The 15,054-nt window shown below is 47.6% G+C and overlaps 1 protein-coding gene across 5 annotated transcripts in view; it reads right to left on the reverse strand.

The window, feature by feature from the left end:
- The window catches only part of Cep89 (centrosomal protein 89), a 47,176-nt gene that overhangs the window by 15,543 nt on the left and 16,579 nt on the right, over nt 1–15,054 (reverse strand). For 4 of the 5 annotated variants that reach the window (XR_007974645.1, XM_052165455.1, XM_052165451.1 and 1 more), the window contains 8 exons: nt 14,342–14,447; nt 11,154–11,182; nt 8,854–8,896; nt 7,460–7,678; nt 7,003–7,145; nt 3,590–3,640; nt 2,691–2,774; nt 177–280 (listed from right to left, as the gene is read on the reverse strand). Coding sequence is in view for 4 of the 5 variants with exons in the window: in XM_052165455.1 (XP_052021415.1) it covers nt 177–280; nt 2,691–2,774; nt 3,590–3,640; nt 7,003–7,145; nt 7,460–7,678; nt 8,854–8,896; nt 11,154–11,182; nt 14,342–14,447 (779 nt within the window). In the remaining variant the exon portion in view is untranslated. The remainder of the gene's footprint in view (nt 1–176; nt 281–2,690; nt 2,775–3,589; nt 3,641–7,002; nt 7,146–7,459; nt 7,679–8,853; nt 8,897–11,153; nt 11,183–14,341; nt 14,448–15,054) is intronic. The other variant, XM_052165463.1, reaches the window with a different exon arrangement.

Consider the following 15,054-nt stretch of genomic DNA (forward strand, 5'->3'; position numbering starts at 1 on the left):
CTTGTAATCCACCACTCTGGGAGGCAGAGGCAGGTGGATTTCTGAGTTTGAGGCCAGTCTGGTCTACAGAACGAGTTCCAGGACAGCCAGGGCTACACAGAGAAACCCTGTCTTGAAAAACCAAAGGGGGAAAAAAGTGCATTTCTGTTATGCTAGAAGTCAGTGACGCCACTTGCCATTCCTCGATGGTGACAGTGCTTCTCTTAGTTAACTCTTGGTGCAAGTCTTCATTTTCCTTCACAACTTCCTGAACTCGCAGCCTAAAGGTTTTCATTTCCTCCTGAAATGAGAAGCATGGATATCGTCACACCCACCCACACGTCTCAGCAGTGATGCGTCTGCTCAGCAGGCGGAGGGCAGAGAGCCCTTCCCCACGCGCCCTCAGGAGATCCATTCCTGAGGGAACCTTGAAGTCACCCCAGTGTCACTGTGCACTGGAACAAAGAACTTTGGGTTTTATGTAGTCGACTACTAATGACGTCATTTTGCTCTAAGTGTCAAATACTTCAAAAAGTTAAAGGAAGGAAGGATAAAATAAATCAAGGCCGGAGACTGGAAGGTTTTCTCTGTTTAGACTTTAGAGGGCAAACTGAAAGGATTTTGTGGTTGTTTGTTTTGTTTTGTTTAAAGATTTATTTTATGTATATGAGGACATACCAGACACACCTGAAGAGAATCATCAGACCCCATTGCAGATGGTTGTGAGCCACCATGTGGTTGCTGGGAATTGAACTCAGGACCTCTGGGTTCACGGCTCTTACTGTGCCATCTCTCCAGCCCTTTGTTTTTCACTTGCTTGTTTTTAAAAACAGGGATTCTCTGTGTAATCCTGACTGTCCTGTACTTTGCTCCATAAGTAAATTGCAGTTTTATGTTAAAAAGAATTTTAGGTCCTTTGGTCCTAGACAAAAGCCTCTGTGAGTGGGTAAGTAAGGGTGTTAGTGAAAGTTTCCCAGCCTTGTCTGTGTGCAGGAGTCACCCCCCCCACCCCCCGCCACCCCAGCTCCAGACCCCTGATGCCTGCAGCTTGGCAGATATGGGCTCCCGACCTGGGCTGGCACTTGGTGACTTGTGCAGACCTTGGTGTCCACACTTCTTCAGGAATGCACTGAAACAGCCTCCTGTTCACCAGTTTGCAGGGCTGGGATGAACCTCGGCTGTGTGCACACTGGGCAGGAGCTACATCCCCAGGATTTATCTCTCACAGTGGCCTGCCTGCACCTTCCCCTCCTCCCGCCTCACTCCGGGACATACTTGGTTGCCGCCTGCAGTCTACCTGGCTATTCGCTTGCTTGTTTGTCTGTTTACGTCTTGGCGAGCCGAGGCCATCGGGACAGCTGTTTGTTTTTTATTGAGTTTTACTGGAACACAGTCCCACCTATCACTGGCATGCCAGCTAGGGCCGCTGACCTGCTACAACAGCACACTGAGCATCTATCTGTGCACAGAAACTACCTAGCCCACAAAGCCTGCAATGTTTATTAACCGGTCCTTATAGAAAAGGTGGGACAACCCTGATTTTAAAAGAACATCCAAATGGAAATTTTATTATTGATTTTTCATCAGTGAATTCAAGATAATTTATGCTCTTAAAAATCCAAAGTCCAGGGGGGTGGAGTGATGATGGTCCAGAGGTTAAGAGCACTGACTGCTCTTCCAGAGGTCGTGAGTTCAATTCCCAGCAACCACAGGGTGGCTCACAACCATGTGTAATGGGATCTGATGCCGTTTTCTGATGTGTAGTCATACACGCAGGCAGAGCTCTGTATACATAATAAATGTTTTTAAAAACCCAATGTCTGCTAATAGACCTTAAGGTTCATGGGTTGGAGCAGGTAGTGGAATGCATGACTGAAGATGAGCTTGTTGGACTTTTTAAAGGACCTGTCCCACTCAGGGACCCCTAAAGACCAATCTTCTCTCCCTGGATCCTTCTAATACAGAGACCTATTTGGCCCTATACAAAAGACCTCAGCAGTGTGTGTGAGGCATGGAGGGTCCAGGTTGTAGATGATGCCAGGCCTGCTTCATTTACAGTCGGAATGGTTGGCATTCTCAGGAACTAGATGAACAGAAATGTATAAATCTTGTTCCTAACACTGCCAACAACCTGATCATGATACACCTCTAGGGTCAGGGCTTCCTGGGACCCAGGTGTTTTAAGTTTCCCTAAAATGCTCAGGATATAATCTCTGCTTGCCCAGCATCTGTGCTGGTAGTGGTGTCCACAGACGCAGAGGCAGAGATAATGCTCTACCACTGCTCCTCCTTTGCATTTCAAGATCTCCACTAGCATAGGGCTACCTCTCCCAAACCACCACTTCACAAAGTCACATCTCTACAGACCCCACCGTAACCCTGCAGAGCCCACCGCATCCCTGCAGACCCCACCACATCCCTGCAGACCTCACCACATCCCTGAGGATGCCTGTGCATCCCTGCAGACCCTCTGCATCCCTGCAGGCCCTCTGCACCCCTGCAGGCCCCTCCTCCTAGCACCGCCCACCTATCATGCTCTGACAAAGACTCCTTCCTTCCTCCCACCTTACTTCCCTCCCTCTTTTCCTCCCTGCCTCCCAACACGCCCCTCCTTCCTTCAACAGCATTAGGCACATTTACCTTTCAGTTGTTTCTGTTGTCTGAGAGGTCTCACTTGATATAGCTTGTCTCTGAGACACCTGCCCACTTACCTCCAGGGTGGAGCTGAGTTTGTCCTTCTCTTTCATTCTGTCTTCATAAGCCAGCAGCAGTGGTGAGAGGTACTTTATATCCACCTAGGTGGAAGAATGGAGGAAAGGATGATTGACATAGGTCTTTTCTTTCCTTCTTCTTCTTTATTTATTTCTTTATTAATTGGTTTTTCGAGGCAGGGTTTCTCTGTGTAGAATTAAAAGTGTGCACCACCACCTGGCTCATCTTTTTTTTTTTTTTTTTTGTAGTTTTTCGAGACAGGGTCTCTCTGTATAGTCCTTGCTGTCCTGGGAATTCACTCTGTAGACCAAATTGGCCTCGAATTCAGAAATCCCCCTGTCTCTGCCTCCCGAGTGCTGGGATTAAAAGTGTGCGCCACCACCACCTGGCTCATCTGTTTTGTTTTGTTTTTTTAAAATATTTATTTATTTATTATATGTAAATACACTATGGCCGTCTTCAGACACTCCAGAAGAGGGCATCAGATCTCATTACGGATGGTTATGAGCCACCACGTGGTTGCTGGGATTTGAACTTAGGACCTTCGGAAGAGCAGTCAGTGCTCTTAACTGCTGAGCCACCTCTCCAGTCCCCGGCTCATCTGTTTTTTAAAGAACAGGACAACACACTTATTCTGGCATTGTTCTTAGTAGTTCGACAGAACCAGAGAATATGGGCCCGAGATTAAGGAACTTTCACTTAAGCCGGGCAGTGGTGGTGCACACTTTTGATCCCAGCACTCAGGAGGCAGAGGTACCCAGATCAAGGCCAGCCTGTTTTACAGAGTGAGTTCTAGAATAGCCAGCACTGCATAAAAAACCCTGTCTCAAAACAAAAACTAAATCAAAATATCAAACAAATTAAACAAACAAACAGGAATAGAATGAGTTCCACTTACCAACCAGGGGGGTGTGGGGCCCTTAGACGGGAGGCCTTCGATATGGGATCTCTGAGGATAAAGCACACATCAAAGACACGGTTGGTCAGCTATACTGTCTCTGTAGTGTCTGTGTGGTAGGCATCTTAAGAGGCATGGTCCTACTCTGGGGTCTGGGGTCATGTGTGCAAAAGCAAGTGAAATGACCTCGGAAGTGCTTGAGAGTAATACTTTCTCCCCCTAAGAACTGTAACACGGCTCCCTCAGAACATTCTTTTTTTTTTTAAGATTTATTTATTCATTTCATTTATATGAGAACATTGTCGCTGTCTTCAGATGCACTAGAAGAGGGCATTAGATCCCATTATAGATGGTTGTGAGCCACCATGTTGTTGCTGGGAATCGAACTCAGGACCTCTGGTAGAGCAGTCAGTGCTCTTAACTGCTGAGCCATCTCTCCAGCCCTCCAGAACATTCATTTAACTAACATTGTACTTCATAAAAATTAGGAATATAACTCTGACATATAACACTGTTTTTAAACATTCAAACTATCCACATTTCATGTTTTCAAATGAGGAGAAAGAAAGGATGGGAGAAAGAAAAGAGGAGGGAGGGAGGGGAAAATATTTACCTATGTATGAGCACCATACACACACACACACACACACACACACACACACACACACACACACACACACACACGAGTGTGCACATGCTCCCCTTCCATAAATAAGTAAGAGGGATCTCATCTGGACAGAATGACTAGGGAAAATGTCATAGAGGTGAGACATTTGCACAGGTCAAAAGACAGGTATGGAACGGGCAATGACAGGTGGCAACAGCCTTGTCACTGGGCCTACTTGCTCTGCCCCGCCCATGTGTTTTGGATCATGTGAACTCCCCCAGCTTAATTTTGTTATTAAAAGGTTAACACTGGGAGCTGCTGTGGTGGCTTGTGCCTGGCTCGCCTGAGCTACACGACGAGTCCTTGCTTGGGCTACACACAGTCTGAGACCCTTTCTTAGAAAAGCATAATAAGGGGCTGGAGAGGTGGCTCAGCGGTTAAGAGCACTGACTGCTCTTCCAAAGGTCCTGAGTTCAAATCCCAGCAACCACATGGTGGCTCACAACCATCCGTAATGAAATCTGACACGCCCTCTTCTGGAGTGTACTAACATATGATAAATAAATCTTAAAAAAAAAAAAAAAGCATAATAAATCTGGAGTTGGTAGAGTGCCTGCCTAACATGCACAAAGATCAGGCTTCAATTACCAGCATCACTCAAAAAGAAGATTAATATCATATAAATGAAAGAAATCAGTCACAAGCCAATTACAACATAAGTACATTTCTATGAACTGTTCAAAATAGGCAAATCCCTAGAATCAGAATGGAAGTCAGGACAGGTGTGGCAGTGCAGAACCTGGGAGGCAGCGAGAGGCGGGCACCTCTGTTATCTTACTCAGGAAGAGTCTAAGGGTCTGTGCCCTGCAAGTACTTGAGGAACAATCTGACGAATTTCTATAATAGCTGTAATTCTAAAGAACAGGCTGGGAATGGAACAGCTGATGGGAACCTTTAAATCTTCTTATGTTTCTTCCCTGGCCCAGTGGTTTCCAGGGTCTTCACTGCCTTCATTATGGGGTGGGGTGGGATAGGGTAGGGTATGGTGGGGTGTGGTGGGGTGGGATGGGATGGGGTAGGGTGGGCTAGGGTGGGGAGGAATGGGGTGGGATGGGGTGGGGTGGGATAGGGTGGAGTAGGGTGGGCTGGGGTGGGCTGGGGTAGGGTGGGCTGGGGTGGGGAGGAGTGGGGTGGGATGGAGTGGGGAGGAGTGGGGTGGGATGGGGTGGGGTAGGCTGAATTGGGGTGGGCTGGGGTGGGGAGGAGTGGGATGGAGGAGGCGGGCTGGTCCCGTGCTATGGCTGAGTCTAGGAGGCTGCCACAGCTCATGCTTGTGCACTTGGTCACTGGTTGGTAGTGCTGTCTGCAGAGGCTGAAGAACCATATACGGTGGGGTACGGTTCTGGTCAGTTGACAGGACACAGGGCCATGCACGGGCTCTGAGCATGGCAGGCTAGGCCTGCTACCAGTCTGGCTCTTGGCCTCCTGGTTTGCAGAGATAAAACAAGTCATGCTGTACTTGGGCAGCATGCTTCCTGGCCACAGTGGGCTGCAGCCCATGAACCGGGACCCAAAGTAAATCTCTGCTCCTTTGAATGGTTCCTAGCAGGTCTCCCGTCACAGCCACGAGAGGAGAGATCAATGCTTTTTTTGGATGGAATAATTAAGTATGCCTTTTTAAGAAATGTTTTGGGCTGGAGAGATGGCTCAGCGGTTAAGAGCACTGATTGCTCCTCCAGAGATACTAAGCTCAGTTCCCCAGCAAACACATGGTGGCTCACAACCATCTGTAATGAGATCTGATGCCCTCTTCTGGTGTGTCTAAAGACAGCTATAGTCTACTTATATATAATAAATAAATCTTTAAAGGAAAGGAAGAAAGGAAGAAAGAAGAAAGAAAGAAAGAAAGAAAGAAAGAAAGAAAGAAAGAAAGAAAGAAAGAAAGAAAGAAAGAAAGAAAGAAAGGAAGGAAGGAAGGAAGGAAGGAAGGAAGGAAGGAAGGAAGGAAGGAAGGAGAGAGAGAGAGAGAGAGAGAGAGAGAGAGAAAATGTTTTTAGCTGGGTGTGGTGGTACATCTTTAATCCCAGCACTCAGGAGGCAAAGGCAGGCAGATCTCTGAGTTAGGCCAACCTGGTCTACAGAGGGAGTTCCAGGATAGCCAAGCTTACACAAAGAAACCCTGTCTTGAAAAAACAAAAAAAATAAACAAAATGGTTTTTCTTTAAAGACTTACTTTGATTTTAAATTGTGAGTGCCTGTGTGTACAGTACTCTCAAGAAGGCCCAAAGAAGGTGTCAGAAATCTCTGCACTGGAGATACAGGTAGTTGTGAGCTATCTGATGGGGTGCTGGGAAGGGAACTCTGAAACACCAGCAAGTTAGTATTGCTGAGCCACCTCTCCAGCCCCCTTTCTTTTACTTAAAGTCAAAGTCTCAATGTGGAGTTCAGACTATCCTTAAACTTACTTTGTAGGCCCAGGCGGACCTCAAGCTCAAGACTCCAAAGACTCCTCTGCCTGATCTTGCTAAATACTGGGCTGACAAGTTGTGTGTGTGTGTGTGTCTGTGTGTGTGTGTGTGTGTGTGTGTGTATGTGTGTGTGTTATCTGATTTTAACAACTCTTTTTGTAAATAGGGTCTTACTATGTAGACCAGGTGGGAATCAAACCCACAAACGGGCCTACCTCTGTCACCCAAGTGCAGGGATTAGAGGTATGAACTACCAAGAACATGTCAAGAACCAGAAATCAATCCAACGGTAAAGACTAAAGACAAACAGACTGATTTTCTGGAGTTGGAAACATTACCTCTTCCTCAGACAGAGGCCTGAATTTGGTTTGGTAGCGACTGAGTTCCACGTTCAGCCTGTGCACGGTCATCTTCAGAGCCTCGTTCTCATCCACCAGGTTCTGGCTTTGCTTCCTTAGACAAAGCAATTCAGGTGTGATGACTGAAAAACACCAACAGAATGTTCTGCTGCAATCAGTCGTCTCAGAGTCACCAAGACTTTGTATAAACTATCAGTCAGTCTCTTGTTCCCTTGTAGTGAACTGTATGCAAATATATGTGTATGTATAGTAATTTATATAAATAAGTTAAGACATTTAACCAAAATATTACAGCAGATAAAACCAGAATTCAATAAGCATAAAGGTACTAATGTAGTCTTAAATATTACAACATAAATATCCACATACACATCAGTTCTCAAAATAAAAAAGAGCCCCTGACTATCCCTCAGTAATGGCGCCATAGGGGCTGCACCTTCCCGAGAGGAGGCCTTTTCTGTCTCCTTCAGCTTCCTGTTGTCTTTTTCCACCATCTTGAGCTTCAGCTGTAAGTCCTTCATGGCCTGCCTCAGAGCGCTCAGTTCAAGGCTGAGGGCTTGGTTTGCAGAGTATAGATGCACAGTTTCTTCTTTTAACTCCTCAAACTTTTCTTTGGTTATTTCTGTATATCTTTGATGTATTCTGCCAGCTACATCTAAAGGTAACAGAGGAAAGTCCACATAACTATGTAACCAGTTCGCGTCCAAAACATCCGACACTTCATTCCACATAATTATGATATAACCGGCTCACATCAAAAACATTTGACACTTTATTCCAAAAGCCATGTGAGCAACTCGGTCACATCAGGCCTGGGTCTGATGCCCCTGGTGTCTGAGCAGACTGGGTGCCTGCGGGGAAGGTACAATGGACAGCATGTAGAGAGGGGGCGGGGCCAGAGGAGGCAGGAGCACTCCTGCTGCATCCTGGTGACGCTCAGGTAAATCCTTCTGGAATGAAATGACTTAGTAACCTACTAGCCCCCACCGCTTCTAACACTAGTGACATTTTCAGATAGCATCTGAGACAGCAGAGGTTTCCTGGCTTTGCCAGTAACCTGCTCAGTGCAGTCGGTAAAGGCCTTGATTTATGGCTGTGCTCAGTGACCAAAGTTCATATAACTGCTTCCATGCTGGAAAATGTCACCTGGAGTGACCTGAGCCCATGTTCCTGAGCCCAGGTCACATAGATGTCTGAGGATCTTACTCTGAACCTCTTGCACATCACTGTGATGAACAACCTGACTTTAGGCAGGCCACACAAGGGATGACTCTCAATGGAGGAGGAGCCTGGGAGCCGGAAGTTAGGGCACCAGAGCTCTCTCAGAACACAGCGGAAAATCCCCAAGAAAGCCAAAATACAGCTAATCCAAATGAAAGACAAAATAATACCTTCAGATGAGCGGTGGGAGACACAACAGCCCCAAACTACAAACCCACTCTGTAGACAGCCGCTTCCCAGCTATAGAGGTCAGCCTGGCTAAGCACAGCCCCTCAGGCTGAGCCCTTGTCTGAACACCAACATCCAGGCCTCGAACACATCCCACAGGGATGGCGTCCATCCAAGGGCTCAGCACATCCCATAGGCACACCCTCACAAACTTGTGCTCTCCCCACAAGCCCCACCCTCACCCCAGGTCCTGAGCTCTCTCCCCCCACAGGCCTATCCTTTACCCCACTATTAGTCATTGGTTAACACCTTCCCAAAGTTCAGCACAGCATCAGACCCCAGAGCCTTCACAGGGAGCCGCAACTTCCCTTTAGATGACTCTTCTGGGCGCTCTGTAAACACTAAGCAGGCCCATCAGAGTGAACCCCAAAAGGCCAGTACCTGGGGAGGGAGGAGGCTTATCACGCAATGGTACTTTCTCATCCTAGGGAGGAAAAGACAGAGTGTGATTACATGTGAGTACATCCCACAGCGAACTGGCAGGGACTGGCAGGGACTGGCACAGAGGGAGGCGGCAGGTAGAGGGTGGAACTCCCTCTTCACTTGGCTTCTTCTGAGGCTCTTTCTTTAGCACCTGGACTTTAACCCCGACTGTTTTCTCACAACTGAACAGCATACACTCGGAGCAGCCCCTCAGGGAAGGCTTTCCCCCAGCTGTCCCCTGTTTTTCCGCCTGAGTGTGCAGTGACTGTATCTTCCCTGATGGTCTCTTCACTTTACTGTGAGTGTGAGGCACTGATGGCCCACGAGGCAGCAAAGCAGGGTTCTAACTGCTGAGAAAATAGATGGTGGCTGCCTCTCAATGAGCAGAAGGCTGGGAGCGGCCCTTAGCTTTCCCGCTGTGTGTGGGAGCAGGGTTGCGGTGTTGGTTTCTGCTGGGAAAGCAGGTTAAGGTTATAACTCTTCGTAGAATCAGAGAGTAAGCTTTTGCTTTGTTTTCTGAGATGGGGTCTGCAGCCTTGACTCATGAACTTATGATCCTCCTGCTGAGACGAATCGCATGCAGGTGCTGGGAATCTACGAGTGAACCACCACATCTGGTGAAACATGTTCAACTGTTAATCCCTAAAAGGAGAAACTTCAGGGAGGGTTTCTTTCGGTGCTAAGTTATTAAAATGCTTATTGCTCTAGGAGGTGCAGATGTGATTTCTTACTTTTCATGAGTCATTCCCACAACTAAACTTTGGAAGCTCAATCTTCTTCCAGGTTTAGGAGTATTAAGTGAAGTCAGGTGTCAGGGACAAAGGAAACTCCATTTCCCCAAATTCTGGCAATCAGACAGAAGGCCAGTTTTCCTCAGGAACTCGTGGTCGGTTCCCCTCTGCTAAAGGAGCCACGTCCTTACTGCTAGCAGAAGGGACAAAGGCAGTCTATGGTGAGTAGCACACCACTAAGCACATGAGGGAGTGGCCAGGCTCATAGCTCTAGTACTAGTCTCACCTTCCCCTCCCCCAAACTTCCTCCAGCCCAGGAGCTTCCCTTCCCCCAGCCCGATTCTCCCTGTGACCCAGCTAGTTCAGCTCCCTTTGGTCTTACTCATGGCCTCCCTCTCTCTAGCTTTTCCCTTTGTGTTCATCTCTCGCTCTCCCCTCCCGTCCTCCTACCCTCCTCTCCTCTTCTCCTTCCTGCAATGACCAGGTCCAGGCTGTTGGCCACGCTCAAGTCTACCAGTTTCTCTCTCTGCTCTGGACTCTTACAGACGCCCGTGGCTGCACACTCCTTTCTGGTAACAATAAAAGCCTTTTCCTTAACCATACCATGGAGCAGTCATGTCTTCATGTAGTTCACCCAGAATGCACTTGCCTAGCAAAGCACAGGACGCTCAGTTCAAGACCCAGTATCTCAGAATATTGGCGTGTGTGTGTGTGTGTGTGTGTGCGTGTGTATACACATACACGTGAATGTGATGACAGAATCTGGCTTCCACAGCAGCCTCCTCTTACAGGATACTAACAGGAGCTCTGCTGAGATGCTATCTACTCAAGTCCCTCCATGACAAGCATCCTAGAAGCAGGATTCTCTCCTGGGAAGTGAGTTTACATCAAAGTGGGTATGGCCATATATCCTGCTACCAACCCCGTTCCCTGCCTCCTGCCTGGGAAAGAGAGAGCATGACTGCAGGCTTGTACCCTGACACATACACACACCCCCAATCTGTAGAAAGGATGATAAAAGGAAGGTGGGCTCCAATTCCTCAGATCCTGCACTCTGGAGACCCTGGGATGCTATCTGTCTCTGGTGCTTAGGCTGAGCTCTCCTCAGATCTGTCTGTCTGTCTGTCTGCTTGAGGTATAAACAAGTCAAACAAACCCCTTAGTCCCCAGTAATGCACCTCAGTGCGTCTCTTGAGTCACTCCCCTCTGACCCCCCACCACGGACGAGGTCATTCAGTGAAGCATGCAGCAGAAAGACCTTTGAGGAGAAGAGCTTTTAATACGAGTGTGCTATTATGATGAAATAAAAGATCATAAATCAGGATTAAGTTGGTTTCATCCAAGGAAACAAAGGAAATTGAACGTGTATTAATCAGGAAACGGAAACAGTACAGAGTCAGGGACAGAAGTCACATGGTTCAAAAAAATAAAAATAAAAGGAATAAATAAAAAAGGAAAAAAAATCAAAGACAAATTAATAGTGAAAAGTCTACTTTTTAAAATAGGAATTCTTGAAAATAAGCTTACCTCTAGATTCAGAACAGAGTGTTTAACATCTGGTTTAAAAAAGAGAAAACGGAAAGTTTTAAAAGCGTAAGAAATTAGACACACAAGAAGAGTGTACTCAGAAACTCAGACTTACCTTGTCCCCAAGTGTAGAGCAAGGTCTCAGGACAAGGCAGTGGCCTGACCTTGACTGCGCCATCTCTCTCTCTCTCTCTCTCTCTCTCTCTCTCTCTCTCTCTCTCTCTCTCTCTCTCTCTCTCTCTCTCTTCTCTCTCTCTCTCTCAGAGACTCTGAGCTTCCGCACTGCTCTTCCCTACCTCCCCAGTCACAGGTTTCTCCTGCTGGCCAAGGTCGGCCAATGCCTGACTCCACTCTGCCTCTCATGTCCATACAAATTAAGTCATAAAAATAGCAAACTGTTCAGCGATACAAATAGCAACAGATTTGGCAGGGGACTTGCCCTCCTGGGGTAACTGAGGTACCCTAGGAAGACACCCTCCACCCGACTTGGCTGACAGTTTTCGCTAGTGGCGAGTAGGAAGCCTCGGCTGCTTCTTACTCCCCGCCATTGCTCTGGAGAGTGTAAATAACTCACTGAACAGCGGACACTGTGAAAAACAGAAAACAAAAAAGTTCTGCAGGGCTCAGAACACGGACTAAGCTTAATGCGCACAGAATTCTAAATCTACTTTCCAACTCAGTAAAATCCCCAGCAGTCGAGCCGTCATCACGGAGAGGCTTAAGTGTAGCAGTTCAGTTCTGTAGAGTAACTTTTATTTGCCTGACGTAATTGTCATCTCTGAGGCTTACTGCTTCCTAGGCCTAGTCGTGGAAGTTTCTAGTTTCCATACAATCCTAGAATTTTCGGCCTCTGTCTCTGACACTTGCTGCTGAATAAGCTCACCCTTCCTTGTTCTTTCAGATCTCTGGCTGGCTGGCTGCTTAACTTAGCCCTTCTGGCTCGCTCTGCTCTCCAAGCTGACTCATTCCATCTGCCCCCCACCTCTCTCTCTCCCCTTCCCACCCCGCTTCCCTGCCTCTCCTGAATTACTCTGCTTGGCTTCATACTATCTCTAGCAATCTGCTCTACTCTTCTGCTTCCTTCTCATTCTCTGGCTCAGGCTGGGTATTCTTAGCTTGTTCTCTCTGCAGCCTGTCTCTGTAACACTGGTAAAGCTGCCTCCTTGTTTTGTTTTGTTTTGTTTTGTTTTTTCCCACTGCCCCTTAAGTAGCTTCCCTTCCCCTCAAGAGAGTCAGGCAGATCCTATTTTAGCAGTTCAGTTCTGTAGAGTAACTTTTATTTGCCTGACGTAATTGTCATCTCTGAGGCTTACTGCTCTCTTCTCAAGAGAGTCAGGCAGATCCTATTTTAGCAGTTCAGTTCTGTAGAGTAACTTTTATTTGCCTGACGTAATTGTCATCTCTGAGGCTTACTGCTCTCTTCTCAAGAGAGTCAGGCAGATCCTATTTTGTCAAATCTTTCTCTGATTCATCATATTGTCTGCCCCTCAATTAGATATCACTTTCAAACATGGGTGCTTCCTTCTACAAACTAACTTTACCTTCATTGTTTGGGATTAAATGTGTGTACTAAAGGCATGTCTGTATTCCAGCCAGAGGAATTAAAGGTGTGTGCTAAGGTTGAGAAAGAGCTTTTTTTTTTTTTCCCCTTTCAGTAAATAACACAATCTCAGGGTTCACAGTGAAGTCAAATATCCTGAAACACAGTTCTGCTGTTTTTAAGATGGGTCTCATACAGTCCAGGCCAACCCTGAACACTCTACAGAACCAGAGATGGCCTTCCATTCCCCTCGCCTCTACCTCCTACAAGCTTGGGAGTCCAGGGTCGCACCACTACACGCAGTGCCAACCCAGGGCTTCACAAATGCCAGGCAGGCACTGTACCGACCAGCTGCATTCAGCCAAAATGTCGAGCCTCAGCCGGGTCCGCCTGGATGCACCAGGCACATGCTCACACCCAGTCCTGCCCTGTCTGTGAGTTCAAGTCATCATTTGGCTACTTTCTCTACCTGGCAGATGCCTCTACTCTACTTCTCTTGGTCTTTGTGTCACCCGTGTCACCTGTTCTGGCACTCCAGACGACAGGCGACAATCTGGCCACCTCCTCTACAACTTGACCATGAAGGGATGAGGCCATGGATGTCATCTTTGTCACATGGCTGAATGTCTATCTTTTATCTTTTATTAATATAGTGATTTATATCTGTGTGCAACACAGATATCTGTGTGTGTGTGTGTGTGTGTGTGTGTATGTGCATGCTCTCCAATTCTCAAGCAAGTGCCTTTCTCCACTGAGACATCTTGCTGGATGGAGGTCCCCCTGACTCTGTAGACAGGTTTGTTTCCTGTTCCTCTATACCAGTCTCAGAAAAGTCCCTGCTGGCCAGAGCTTTTTTGTGTGTGTGTGTGTGGGGGGGGGATTTGGGTTTTATTTTTTTGAGACAGGGTTTCTCTGTGTAGCCCTGGCTGTCCTGGAACTCACTCTGTAGACCAGGCTGGCCTCAAACTCAGAAATCCACCTGCCTCTGCCTCCCAGAGTGGTGGGATTACAGGAGTGCGCCACCACTGCCCGGCGGGCCAGAGCTTTTACTGCTTCTCAGACAGTGCAGGGTGTCACTGCACAGCCAGGCTGGACCTGAGGCCCAGCCTCCTGCCTCACCCCCACACCTGGCTACTGTCTTCCAAGTTAACAGTTTTCAGATCTCATCTCTTTTCTCTGTATGGATGAGGGGATGCTCACAATAAAGTTTCTTAGCAGGTGCCATGCTGTGCTGGCTCGACCCCAGTCTTAATAGAGAGAAAATTTGCACATGAACACATCCTTCCTGTCAAAATTCCGAATGGATCAAAACTCCCTGATGACCATGATTGCTGGGCCTGTCTGTCAACACAGTGTGATTGGTTAATACTGTCAACAAACGGATCCCAACCACCCAGGAGACAAGCATGGGCACATGACAGGGCGTCTACACTGGGCTGAGGTGGGGAGCTTCATCCTAAATGCAGGTGGCACCACTGAACGGACTCCCAGCACTTGGGAGGCAGAGGCACATGGATTTCTGAGATTGAAGCCAGCCTGGTCTACAGAGTGAGTTCCAGGACAGCCAGGGCTACACAGAGAGACCCTATTTCGAAAAAACAAACAAACAAACAAACAAACAAACAAACAAACAGAACTCTTTCCTTACCTTTCTGTTGAGTGTGCTGTGGAGTAGAGGAGGAGGAGGAGGAGTCTGAAAGCCAGTCCCGCTCAGAAGCATCATCCTTTCTCCCCAGCTTTTGTGCCGATCGTACCTTTTGGTTTTGAGAGAGGAACAAGCAGGCAGATCCTGTTAGCTGTACGCATCCTCCTAACGGTTCAACTGTTGTACTTCATACAACGCCCACAGCTGCCACACTGAAAAGGGCCGCGTATGCTGCGGCAGGAGGAGACCACAGGGCCTTGCAAAAGCCTGGGCGGACAGTCAACAGCATGCCTATTGCATTTAGGCTGTGGGGAGCGTCATATCCTGTACTGCCTGGATGGCTTCTTCTCCACATCCCTGCAGGGACCTGCTCAGGAAAGGGGCTGCTTCTGGCTCGCTCAGGACAGCACCCAATGCCATCATATCCAGCTCTGGTGTTCCATTATGAAAGTGCACTATGTGACAGGAAGCACTGGCCATCCTGGGAGAACCTTCACCTGGGCAACTTTCTAGGGCTGAGGCCCATAATGGTCACTATGTGACTCCGCTGCTGGGGTCGTTTCCTTTTTTGTTTGTTTGTTTTGTTTTTTCATTCTTTTTTTTTTAATTGTTTTTTTTTTTTTCTAGACAGGGTTTCTCTGTGTAGCCCTGGCTGTCCTGGCACTCACTCTGTAGACCAGGCTGGCCTAGAACTCAGAAATCCGCCTGCCTCTGCC

The sequence above is a fragment of the Apodemus sylvaticus genome, chromosome 1 (genome assembly GCF_947179515.1).
Source record: "Apodemus sylvaticus chromosome 1, mApoSyl1.1, whole genome shotgun sequence".
Lineage (NCBI taxonomy): Eukaryota > Metazoa > Chordata > Mammalia > Rodentia > Muridae > Apodemus > Apodemus sylvaticus.